This window comes from Antedon bifida, chromosome 4 (genome assembly GCF_963402885.1).
Source record: "Antedon bifida chromosome 4, ecAntBifi1.1, whole genome shotgun sequence".
Taxonomy (NCBI): Eukaryota; Metazoa; Echinodermata; class Crinoidea; order Comatulida; family Antedonidae; genus Antedon; species Antedon bifida.
In genome coordinates, this window is record NC_136229.1 from 32,596,351 (window position 1) to 32,609,636 (window position 13,286).

A 13,286-nucleotide genomic window follows, 5' to 3' on the forward strand; every position below is an offset into this window, starting at 1 on the left:
TAATCTCTTTATAGGCTGTTTAACTAAAAAAAAACATAATCGTTATGCGGTAAAAATGACCTTGATGCCCGTATGAACTCATCCTTTTGTTGCTTATGGAAAATCTATTTAGGCCTGCTGAATGAATGATAGAATTTAATGGTTAGAGTTTATACGGACGATAACCTCGGCGGTTTAATAATCGTGTTTTTCTGTATTAAGAGAAGAAAGTAAAAAAAACAACATTCACTCGTAGAATTACATAGATTACATTAAACGTCATCACTTGTGAAAATGCTCCTGTCTGTCTGTTGGACACAACGGCGCAGTGTTTTGTTCTATTGGTTTATAGTCGTTATGGCACCACACTATGTTTGCGCAGACGAAGAAGAAGCAAGCGGGTATTTATATAATATTAAGTTTGCTTGAGCAATTTATTTTTATATTGTATAAAGGGAACAGTGCATGTTGTATAAAATATTTTTTTTATTAAAGTGTAATTTCCCGATGCGAGATTGCCTCCTTACCAGCCTACGCATGCACAGTTTGCCTAATTAGATTTGTGTTACCAATCAAAATAATTAATATTTACTGTGTGCCAACCTTGATGTCTGTTTTGCATTATTAAAACAAAATAATAATTATAATTATGAAATTGCTGAATGAATTGAATATAAGTTGACTCGATTCTGTGTAAACCAACACTCGTCTATTCATACACTTACAACATGGTTTTCATTGAATATTATAAATCGCCATATGCGAATCGGGATTCTTAAGTGGTGTAGATAATCCAAAATGAACTATCAAGTATGAAAAGTGAGTTCGGCAATGTTGACGTTCAATAATGAAATAGATTTAAGTTGCCTACTTAAGCTATTCACTTTATTAGTACTTAGAAATAACGGCTGAAAGCAAAGTAGTTTTTACCGCGGGGATAGTAATTCTCTTCTACTCGTGTTTCACGTTAAAAAATCTAATCTAAATTAAAATGATCCAGCGCTGTAACATATACAGACGAATGTTGGAAGGTGTTCTTCATTGTTCCGCCTGCATCGTCATTCTTGCTTAGTACGGGGCGCCAAGCGACAAACTATAAAGCTATTTTATCCTAAAAACCATAATTTACAAATAAGTGTCTTTAACAAACGATGGTTTATATTTTACAAACAAAGGTTCGTCTTTGGAAAGTTTTCTTATGAAAGAGAGAACATTTTCACAAACCATGGCCTGTTATTTTCTAATTAGACAATCCAAAGATCTCTGATGATGATAATTATAACACATGCGCACAAAAATATCATTTCTATGACGAATACTAACAAATGTGAACATCAGAGTAAATTAAATTGGTTTAGGAAGCGAAGAAATGTCTAAAATTCAGTTTTCACAACGGCAGGCCACGTGGTCCGCATTACAACATGGTATAGCATCTGGCGATCTGGAAAAATCGGCCACTGTCGTATTATCTTGCAGAACATTTTGTTCCATTCGTATCCGCGCTTCTTCAATACGAGTGTGAACATACTTGTATGTAATGCTATCTTGGTCCAACGGAAGCTCTTCACTTGGGTCTTTAAATAAGTTAAAAATCAGGGGTGGATTGTGAGTTCGTATTTCACCTTCGACCCCTCCGCAACTTGGAGAGCCACCTGGTAAAGGAAAACATAACTAGAATTTATATTCAAATCGGCACCAACTGGAAATACAAGTTAAATTTACTGATATAACTGATATAATGCCGTGGCTAAAGATACGGTACCGTATCTTTAGCCATAACTCTGATATAAAATGCTACAGCAAGATTGAAACTTTTTACAAGCTTATGGACCTACGCAAACTGTTTTTTTTTTACTACGCGCTACGCAGACTGTTGAATTCTTAAAAATATAAGTGGACCGAACTTGAAAAGACTTTTACGGAACTGCAGCTCATCTAAACGGATGTTAAGTTGGGCCCTTTAAAATGGAGCTGATACTGTCTCTTTAAACAGGTAATTTAAAATTCTTAGAATCCGAATGTCAGCCTAAGTAATAGCAAATAATTGTACGCGCAAATAATGATGATATCACGTTTTTTAATTACGCACCACGATGATGTAATTTCCAACTCCATTACTACAGTAATACACAGTAAATAACATACTAACGGTTTTCGTAAAATCAGAAAAAAAAATCTGCCCGTAGGCCTAATATAAATTATGAAGGTGCATTATACATATTATACAGCCGCGAAGAAGAATAACAAAACCGATGACGTCACATTGATCGTTGTGTAAACTTTAGCAAAAACATTAATAAAACGTTCATTATTTGTAGTGTCAATTTATAACGAAATTGATGCGTTGAGATGAAACTTGTATTAGAATGGCAATAATTTAAATATGCACTCTGACGTCATTTTATCTGATATTCATTAGAGATAAAGCAATGACGTGCATTACTAGGAAATTGATGTAAAAAATAAGTTGAATGAAATGACGACTAAAATGTTTGCTATACGCAAATTGCATTAACCAGAAATAGAATTTCGGAAACACGTATAAACTGTAAAAATAAGGAACAAACATAATGTTTGAATATAAAATCATATAAAATGAGTAACATTTTTTAGGCGGATAGTGAGCGCGATTTATATTGGGACGTATTTGCATATTGAGGCAGGCGTGCGTTCAGCAAGCAAAGGCAGACAAGAATGTATACAACAAGTAGAAAATGCACACGTGACGAATTGACCATCCCCCTTGTAGAAGGCTGTAAGTACGAATGTCTTTTTTCATCATTGTTAATTTTAGAGTATTGATCTTTTGCTGTTTCGAACACATTTTGTTTTCATTTCATGCTTTCTAACATTCAGTATTATTATCCTACCTCCGAGGTAGACACTACTTCTGGAAATGACTACGATGTAAATTTGATGAATTAGATAGACTGTACCATGCTTTCTAAACCGTAATACAAGGCAAGTATGTGGTACGGTCTACAATGATATGGCTGTCAGTAATTCATACTGAACAGATCCAAAATTGAACCAAGAAAAGCTTTGTTGCCGGACCTAACCATTTTGCAAACGGGATCCAGCAAAGTCGCCCCATCGCAAATGAAGTCGCCCCTTACGTGTAGGCATAGGGGAAGCCCCGTCGTGTAGGCATAGGGGAAGCCCCGTCGTGTAGGCATAGGGGAAGCCCCGTCGTGTAGTCTCATGTCGCACTACCTCGGCAAACTAACCTGTCCTGTATACAGCCTTATATTGGTTATAACGGATAGCATCAAATTCACCCATGTTCTCCGGAAAGTATGGATTACTATTTGGATGGAAAAGAACCTATCATAAAAAAATGTTAGTCAAATATTTTTCTGTTATATTATAGGGAACGTTAACAAAAAAAGTGACTGTGTATTTTAATCATTTGGATTCAGATGAAATAATTTCAAGATTGTATTGTGTTCTCTGTTTAATTAAATTAATTTCATCTATTTTTATCATTGTAATTTCATAGATATGTTTTGCACATTCTCACGAGACGTCATTGAAAAGTTGCCCATTTGCATGATGTATCAGGTCCACAAAATATTAAAATCATCACTTGGACAGTAACCTTCTTATTTAAATTCGGGCAAACTTACACGTTTGTCGATTTCTTCACCATTCAATAAAATCCTACTGATATCAATCCCATCATACTCCCTATTGCTAGGCAACGATATACCAGCTAGGCCAGCTATAGTTGGAAATATATCCATGTCAGAGAGAATGGAGTTTGATACAGTGTTTGGCTTGATGTGGTTCAACCAGTATGCAAAGCATGGCTCTCGATGTCCACCCTCCCATACTGTTGTTTTGGATGAACTTCCTCCTCCTGAAAAAATATAACTATTTATAAATATAAATCCAAAGGCAAATTACTGAAAAAAATGACAATGCTGTGGGTATCAGTGGCTGGATCTCAATGGAGATACAAATAAAAAAGCGAAAAGCTAAATCAAAACGATAAAGTAAACAGCCAGAAAAGTTAGCAGAGCTTTCGGGCAACACTAGCCCTTCATCAGTGCAAGTATATTTATAAATATATATATATAATAATCATATCTATAGCTATGTCTACACTATCAAACTAGTTGAAAAAAATGGTGAAATTTAGTAGTGATATACTGAAACTATGGTAGTGATTTGACATCATCACATATTTCTGTCAAATAAAGTTTGATAGTGTAGACAGAGCTTAAAAGTGCTGAGCAATTCGTGAGTTCCAACGCTTCAGTGGCAAAATAAACATGCAAATCTACGACATAAGTAGGCCCACAGTCTAATCCTCTTCAAATGCATTCTTGTTGCATGACTATTACATTTTTTTCCTTACCATTTTTCTTCTGCCAACGCCCTTTAAATGGACCAGGTTCGCCACCAAACTGACATTTCGACTCCCAGGGTCCATTGTCACCTGCAAACAAGTAAAGATCAAATAAAAACTACACAACGCTCATTGGGTACAGACACGAACCTGCATATAAGCACTTGTAAGATTATTGTATTAGTGTACTTGAGATTAAATGTCCTCCATTCTTTTACCGTCGTCTGTAAATGGACCAAGGGAGCGAAGCAGGGAGTCGAAACCTCACAACTTCCAATGTACCCGTGTAATACATTATTTAGCCATGTGGTATAAAGAGGCATACCATGACATAAACTGAATCCACTTAAGCTCTGTCTACACTATCAACATTTATGCGACAACAAAATGTGATGTTCCCAGATATATTGACATGATGATGTCATATTACTACCATATTTGGGCATATCACTACCATATTTTGGCACATCACACTTTTTTTGTCAAACTAGTTTCATAGTGAAGACATACCTGTAACCCAAATGAGTGTATTCTCTTCCACTCCAGCGTCTTGCACTGCGTTGTATATTTGCTGAACAGTACTATCTAACTCACGTAACGCATCACCATACGACCCGCGGTACTTGGATGAGTTTGTGAACTCTGGCATGTTCAGGAGTGGTACATGCATGTGTGTAAAAGCAACATACAGCAAAAATGGTTGATCGTCATTCGTGTGTTTGCTTCATGTTTAAAAGATGAAATAAAGAATGTGGAGAAAATTTACTTTTTGAATTGAAACTGTGGCAGAAAATGTATTTTATAATGTCAATGGATCATTTAGTAATTGTGTATTATAGACGGAGAAGTGTATGTGTGGAAGCACTGCCTAGCCTATTTCTATAGTGTTGTTATTGTACCAATGTTTGGGATCTTTTTGGGTTTAAACAAATCATTTGTATTGATTTGGCCTATTGGATGACCGAAATTGATGGATTGATAGCAAATATACTTGAATGACGTTGCACCGTGATCCCCAAAGTTATTAATATTTAACAAAATGTATATTTACAAAGAATGACAGGCTTTTTGAATGTCAAACAAAACGTTTCTTCTACTCATTCATTATTGATAATTCTTTAAACACCATTTATTCACGGTGTTTGTTTAATTCATCATTAGTTTAAAGAGAGGTATTTTTCTCCAAAACATGAAAAATAAAGATTGATAACAACAATTTTAGTTATAACTATTTATTCACTTTTATCGAAACCCCGCAAAAATAATGATTATGCTTATTTCTAAAAGTACTAACGATACTACTGGTTAGACCCAATTTTTGGTCAAAGTGAATACTGTGAATTATAAAGGCCTATTCAAAAAAATAGTTTGAGAGCAACATAGGCATACCTATTTTTGATGAATTCTGTTGCTTTTTCGGCGTAATTTCTAGAAAGAGTCTGTAAGTTTACTGGTTGCGCAATAATAGTGTCATTTTCAAACAATGGAATAGCAGATGTTGAATCACAGCGAAGATTTTGATCTAATAATATAAAAATAATGATAAAATAATTATATTATGTCGTGTATTTCTTTGCTTGAAAATTGTGTTATACTTTCAAAGTGATTGATGGGTTGTTTTTGGGTTATCTAGTTTATTTGTACTCTACAAACACAGACACACACAATACAGACACATACAAACACGAGCGGTTGAGTTGAATATTTGTTGGTTGGTGTGATGTGATCTCTAAACCACCATCTACATTGTTTAACCAGTTGAATCTATTTAATAAGAGATAATATTTTTAAGTAGGCTTACTAGAATTTTTATATTTTTCAGATGTCCTCCAGTAAACGTCAGAAATGTCGTCCGGATCTCGGGGACAAGGTGGACATGAAGGAATGTTCTTGCCAGGTTGATCAACACATCCCCCATCATTACTATATGGTAATCCATAAAAATAATCGAACCCTAGAAAATAATTGTCTGTAAACAGTTTCTGTTTATATCATGTTATGGTGATGTGTTGCTTTTGGGGTCCCATGATATTTTTGATGTCGAATAAATAAATGAAATAAAACGGTTATATTTGCATACTAGGCCTATATTGTTATAGTGGTGAAGCAAATTATTTATTATAAAATAGATGGTTCTACTAAGTCGGCAAACGTGCCAAAAAACAAGAAGAGTGAAACTTTTTTTTGCTCAAAGTTGTTATGTATGCTTAACCTCTGTGGAATGGTTGAAACGGTTTAGTCATCCCCAGATGCCATTTTCCAATCATGCCAGTCCTGTAACCTGCGTCCTTAAAACTCTCCGCCATTGTGGTCTCGTTTAATGGTAATCCTCCTACTGAATTTGTGAAAAAGAGTTGTGTAACTCCAGTCCGCTTCCCTAATCGGCCGGTGAGTAATGCAGCTCTTGAAGGCGTACATACTGATGCGCCAGAATGGAAATCTGTAAATCTAAGAATACTATTTGTGTTGTTGCTAAATTAAAAAAGCAAATACAAAGATAAGTGCTGAAGTAAAGATGTTTTTTTCTTCAAAATTCAACTACAGCCCCACTTTTATAATTGAATGAAAGTTACGTTTTTTGTATTTGAAGAGATACATACATAATATCTTTCTATAGCACCACTCAAACCGAGTTACACTGTCATAAAGAGAGATTGGACTAACTGGTCAGCAACAGTTGATCCCGAGTCCCGAATCAAGGAATATATAAATAAAATATTCGGTTAACAACTACGTACCTCATCCCCTGTTTTGCAAGATTGTCCATAAAAGGAGTGTCAGAAGAACATAAAGGATTCCAATTTGCTCCAAAATCGCCCCATCCTATGTCATCCATGTACATGATGACGAAGTTGGGTTGCGGCCTTCTTGATGTTTGTGGCTGCTGCTGTTGGTGCATCGTCGCTGTTGAACTTTCCAGTTGTGTAAATACCAATAGTATTACTAAAATCACATCGTTAAACTCCATCTTCACGGACATCCGTTAAAAAAAAAGACAGCAGACGATGTTATAATGGGTTCTAGCCATAGAAATAATAATGTGTCTAGAACCCCAGGTACAGTTTGTATCTGAAGGCATTCTGATTATACTTTATTATTCTATGGCCCTGTGGCTGTCGGTAGAATCTGCTTTTTAGAAAAGTACTTTTTGCTTACCATTCTGATTTGTTTCCCTATGCTGAAGAGTTGATTCAAATTGATAAAAAGGCTTTAGTTTAAATTGCAATACATTTTTGTCACTACTAGTACTATGCATCATCATCAATGTTTGACTTTGCACGCATGGTTGGTTTCAGAACAAAACATGGACTGTACTATTATTTTGTGGGGATGTAATATATTTGTATTCTTGCTAAGTTTTAATATTATTTATCCACATAGGTCTATCTTTGTTTTCCAATTTTAAATGTAGTATTGTTAAATTAATTGCCAGTATTGTTATAGCCAAGTATGTATGTTTATTGTTTTAAGTAGGTTTAATTTATAATTGCTACCTAAATAAAAGTGTACGCGTCTTGATGATCAAATAAGCGCGCGGCAGACGAAAACCAGACCAACTCTTATCAGCTAGTTATCCTACAAGAATTGAAGAAAAGTACCATAAATTGACGATATATATAATCATTATTCTATAGTTTTTGTTAACGTAATTCTGTAGTTAATTGAAATGCACGTTAATTATTTATTAGAAGATATCTACTAGGCCTAGATAGTAAGTAAGCCTAGGCTAGGCTACTACTTGTTACTCTCTCTAGCTAGGCTAGCATATAGGCCCTAGCTATAGTATTAAAGTATACAATGCTAGCCTACTACTACACTGGGCCTAGACTATTATATGATTATTATGTAGTAGGTCGTAGTACTAGCCTAGTAGGCCTACCGGGATGTGTTTTTGTGCCAAATTATTTCTAGGATAGTTAGGAGCTATAGAGTATGATTTATGTACTATTTGTTTTAGTATTTTTATTTGGTAAATTCATTTCTTATTTACCGATTTTTACGGTTTGTCTGAGGACCAATTTGACAATACATAATCTCATTTACCTTTTAGGCTTTAGCAGCCAAAAGCTTTGAAACTACCACTAGCCACGCCGAAAAACTGTCAGCTATACAGTATTATACAGTAGCCCAATATTAGCTATTACCCTCTAACCATTATTTAATTTTACATTGGTTTTTTTTTCAGATGGAGGAAAGAATTAAAGAAATGAAAAAGAAATATGCAAAGATTCAACAAAGTGTTCAGGTTTGATAATACAGTAATTTTCTATCTTCTTTTTTTGTGAAATTGTTAGGTAGTGTAGATCTGTTCTATATATAATAAAACAATATTCATGTTGATTTTTAAATTTTATTTAGAGATCAGAAAAAGCTGCAAGGGCTAGGTCACACGTAAGACGTAAATTGGCAGAACAAAAAGAGGAGAAACTTGAGTCTCCAGAATATGCCAGAGAGAAAAGTGCAGCATCAACTTCATCAAAGGCAAACCCATCTTCTCTGTCATCAAAGTGTAGTGTCTCCTTTTCTTTTGTAGAAGAAGACAAGTTAATTCCTAAGCATTCTTCCAGTATTGCTTTAAAAAGCAGTGAATCTCACGACTACAATCGAAAGCCAGAGTCCTTCATAGTTGATACTAAAAAGGCATGTTCAATTGAAGATACGGAATTTGAAAATGCAACCAAAAAAACTGAAAAATCTATTATTCCTTCATGTGTAGAGGATATAATTGGTGAAAGCAAAGAAAGCAAATCTCAACAAGAACCATTGATTTTAAAAGTAGAAAAATTGAAAAAGTCGAGACGATCACGAGATATGGAGTACCTGGCGCCAAGTCTGAAGGAATCCATAGAGTTTGATAGCTGTAGTTATAGCAGTCATATCTTTGTTGAAGATATGCCATATCCAGCAGAGTATTATGTTAGAAGAACCAGAAGTATGAAGTGGCGGCAGTGGTCAGAGAAAACTTCTGATTCATTCCAGCCTTGTAAAGATGAGGCTTCTGAAAATGTCAGTCAGTCAATTGTCAGCAAGGGCAACTCTTCGATTTCACAGTCTGGTCAATCTCAGACAGTTCAAACAGATTCTTCACAAGGAATGAAATTATCCACCAGGACACAAACAAATAAACATTTACATTCTGCAAACAAATCGCAAACTGAAATTTTTTCATCGAGTGAAGATTTTTGCCAAAGTGTATCTGAAAGTGCAGTACAACATGGTAAAAGAAGATCTAAGCTGTCCCGTAGAAAAGTGAAATCTTGCAACAACAGTCCACTTGATTTTAACATGGAAGAATCTTTTAACAAGAATAATTTTAAACGTACAACCAGAACGTCTACAAAAACCATCAATTATTCCTGTGTGGAAATGGATGCAAAATATTCATCTTCACAATCTTGTTTACAAAGAAGCATCCTGAAATTTCCAGATAAATTTCCTAAAAAATTTAACACAGATTTTTTTCTTCCTGACAAAGACTTTGTTCATTTGAAAGTTGCCAAAGTTAGAAAAACTCCAGTTTCAGTAAGACAGTCTTCAAGACTCTTAGATAAAAAAAGCAATCGCAAAGTCTTGGATTTGGAAAGTGATGGAAATCAAGAGTATGTGACTACTAACAAAGATGTCAAATCTGTTCTTACTAAGGAAGAGAAAGATTCTCCTACAGACAACAGCTTTTATAGAGATTGCTCTATTTCAATGTCACAACCTGAAAATACTGAAAAATCCATGGAAGAAACACAATCCAGAGAGTCCACAAATCTTCTCTGTTCAGAAGGTAGCAGTGCATTGGTGTTTGAAACTCCTTCAACTTTTTCAGCAACAGAAATGAACTCTGAACCACTTATTTCCAGTGATTCTGATACAACATTGCAAGAAGATAAACCATCTGAAAGATTGTGCAGTGATGTTGAAAAGTCATTCAAGATAGATACAGTTAACATTGTTGAAGACACCAACATAGAAGAACCATTATTAGAAAACGCTCTGAATCAAGATGATACAGACAATAGTGAAGGAAGTGTTCAGAAACTAGGTAGTGATCTTCCAGATGGTGATGTTTCCAAAATTTCTAAAAGGGATGTTGGATTTGATGAGAAACAGTCAGAGGAGAAACAATTTATTGAAGAAGCAATTAATGATCTAAAACAGAACAATACTTCAGAACATGAGAACGAAAGTGTACCAGTTGCAGAGCACCTTGAGGTTTCCAATAATTATAAAGAGATCAAAACAGAAAATGAAACAATAGTTACAAGGAGCCTAGAAGATGTTAATCCTAAAAATATTGATTTAGAACGAGATAGACAAAGAACACCGGTTGAACTTCTAATGACAGACTCAATTGGTAGCAATGTCACGCAGGAATCCCCCTTTTCTGGAGTTGCTACAGGAACTCCACCTCAACCAGCTAAAATTCCTGATGCACAAGCTCATGATAAAGCTGACTTGCTAGAATTACCAGTACAATTCAACGGCTGTCTATCGGTTAGAACTTAACTTATTCAAATTCTTGTCTTTAAAATTACATTAGAATTTAAATAAGGTAAATAAGAATTCATTTATTTATGCTTAGAAAATTAAAACGCAATACAGGTGTTTTTATACTGATGCTACAGTAGTAAAATGAAATTTGGAAAAATGTAAATTGTAATAGCAAGCACTGTTTATTGTTTAAAATTATTTATTTTCTTTTATTATTATAATATAATTAATATTGGGATAATTATTTCAGCATAACGTTGATGGAAATATTATTTGCTTTGATGTGATAAACTGCCCTCAACATGACACAGTTGCTTCAATTGTTGGAGTCTGCTTCAAAAGATCTCTTGTTGTTTGGTCAGAAGCAATTGAAGATGGTTGCTGGGTTGTCGAGGGAACCGTTCACCTACCTATGGTTAGTGTAACTGTCATTCTCATTTTTATCAAGTCTTTATATAAAAACCTAATACTTGTGCTGGTGAATGAGTCCAATTACACTACCAGCATTGTGACAAAATATTCAAAGAATAAGCACTTTTATATCATTATTAAAATAGTTTATATTGTTTCTTTGAATACAGGTTGAATCATTTGATAACCTTTGTCTATTTCATACTGCTGAAAACATTTGGCTGGCTGTAAGTGGTAACTTTGCTTCATCATCTTTAAGGTTAGTGAAAGTGTTATTTGAAATTCTTTAAGCTTTATTACAGTACCTAATCTAATCAAAGACAAAATATTCAAAAGTATATCCATGCGAAAACCGTACAGTAATCACACTTTTATTTTTTTTTCACAACACAAGATTATTTTATCTCGACCTCAATGGAAGTCGCCAACTTCAAGAACTTACAATGGCATCAGACACCATGACAGAAGGTTATATGACCAGCATGTGTTCAGTGGTAGATAAAGGCTTTGCTTGTTCTATTTACAATTGTCAGCAGGAAGTATCGACACTTGTCCACATTGCACCTGATGCCCACTGCAAGTAAGTCTGCTTTCTTATCCTTAGTAGACTGTGTGGTCTAGTGGTTAGGATTTGTGGTTTCCACCCACGCGACCCGACTTCTTTTATCTTGCCATAATACAATTCTGATTATGTTGCTCATGGTATATTATATATTATTAATATTATGGAATTAAAATCTGATAACAGTAGCTCACCACCAGACATTGTGGAACTTGGTCAATATTCTGGTAACATAACATCCATTTGTGAGGTCAGTGGTACACAGAATTGGATTGTGGGATTGTCCAAAGAGGAGATTATACTTGGGTATGTCTGTCATGAGTTTTTTTTTGGAGAATATTTTTTATTTACACTATGGTAGAACTAACAAATAACTAAATTTTAATTATCATGTACTATAGATATAATTTCTAATTTTTTAATTGTTCAGTTTCCTTTTAATCTTGGAAATACCATATTATTATAATTGCTTCGTGTATGTGCATATTCCCAGAGAAGATCAACACTTTGTTGGTCTGAACTTCCTCGAAGGAATAAAGTTGAAATTGAATTACTTTTTCACAGTTGCTTTATTACATTAATTTGCGTTTAGAGAAGAATGATTTGCTATCCATTTTCTTTTGTATAGGAACCTTAAATTTGGTCAGATTGTTAAATGCATATCTTGGTCATCACCATATCTTGAAGCTCCTGATTGTATAAATGTTTCAACTGAGGGTGTAAGTTGTTTTAAAATTTATATAATTGTAAATAGTGGGTTAATGATGAAATGATGAAACTAATCAAATATCACAAGGTACACGAAAGAGTTAATATATTATGTTTTTCTAACCAATAGGGTCTACTGTTTCTCATGATGTGTTGTCCCAGCAACAGACAATGCATCAAATTAAATGTTGTTAATCCTGAAACAAGTAGGATGTCCACACTTGTGGAGTACACAAATGAAAACAAACCATTTTCAAGGTACAGTATTCCTTCTGCCATTTTGTTCATCAAAAATAGTTTTGAAGAGTTGTTTGATATGATATTAAAAGATTTTATTTACACATGCTATTCTGAATTTTTGGTTGCAGATATAATGTTGCTGCAGCTGCAGATAAACAACACATAGCTGAACAATTTCAAGATGGTAGCGTAAATGTGTGGAATATTTTCTCAGGTCAGGTGGTTGCTGAAATAGACCACCTGGCAGAGATGCTTGATGAAGAAGGCCACCTGTGCCAGGTGGATGCTGAAAATGAGGACCACCTGTTCTATGTTTCTGAAAATGAGCATCTGGGCAGGAGATGTACTGTAAAGCTACTAGATACAAAGACTGATAGGTCTTTACTTTTTGTCGGCATGCTTAACTGTGTACATATTCATGAATTATGAACAAATATATGAATAAATATTGTCACAAAAAACATGAAAGTGAAACTATTTTTAGTTGTTTGATTTTTGATTGATGATAAGAAAAAAAACAACCTTATAAAACGATATTGCGCCCTCTATAGT

General features: G+C 34.5%; 2 protein-coding genes across 5 annotated transcripts; one reads left to right on the plus strand and one right to left on the minus strand.

The window, feature by feature from the left end:
• Positions 1 to 341: 341 nt before the first annotated feature.
• LOC144839351 (arylsulfatase G-like) lies at positions 342 to 6,008 on the minus strand. Its single transcript, XM_078694667.1, has 7 exons — positions 5,984 to 6,008; positions 5,720 to 5,852; positions 4,841 to 5,052; positions 4,340 to 4,420; positions 3,606 to 3,838; positions 3,207 to 3,303; positions 342 to 1,631 (listed from the first exon to the last, which is right to left on the minus strand). Exons 1-7 carry the CDS (start codon positions 6,006 to 6,008, stop codon positions 1,360 to 1,362), a joined length of 1,053 nt encoding a protein of 350 aa, XP_078550793.1. The 3' UTR covers positions 342 to 1,359.
• LOC144840275 (uncharacterized) lies at positions 2,587 to 13,198 on the plus strand. 4 transcript variants are annotated; one of them, XM_078696032.1, is made up of 11 exons: positions 2,587 to 2,734; positions 6,153 to 6,260; positions 8,517 to 8,576; positions 8,690 to 10,816; positions 11,064 to 11,228; positions 11,395 to 11,483; positions 11,619 to 11,804; positions 11,973 to 12,092; positions 12,415 to 12,505; positions 12,625 to 12,752; positions 12,863 to 13,198. In XM_078696032.1, exons 2-11 carry the CDS (start codon positions 6,153 to 6,155, stop codon positions 13,161 to 13,163), a joined length of 3,375 nt encoding a protein of 1,124 aa, XP_078552158.1. In that variant the 5' UTR covers positions 2,587 to 2,734; the 3' UTR covers positions 13,164 to 13,198. The 4 variants fall into 4 exon arrangements, with proteins under 4 accessions (XP_078552158.1, XP_078552160.1, XP_078552161.1 ...); XM_078696034.1 differs by having other exon boundaries at positions 2,593 to 2,734; positions 11,976 to 12,092; XM_078696035.1 differs by having other exon boundaries at positions 2,597 to 2,734; positions 6,153 to 6,227.
• Positions 13,199 to 13,286: the final 88 nt, after the last annotated feature.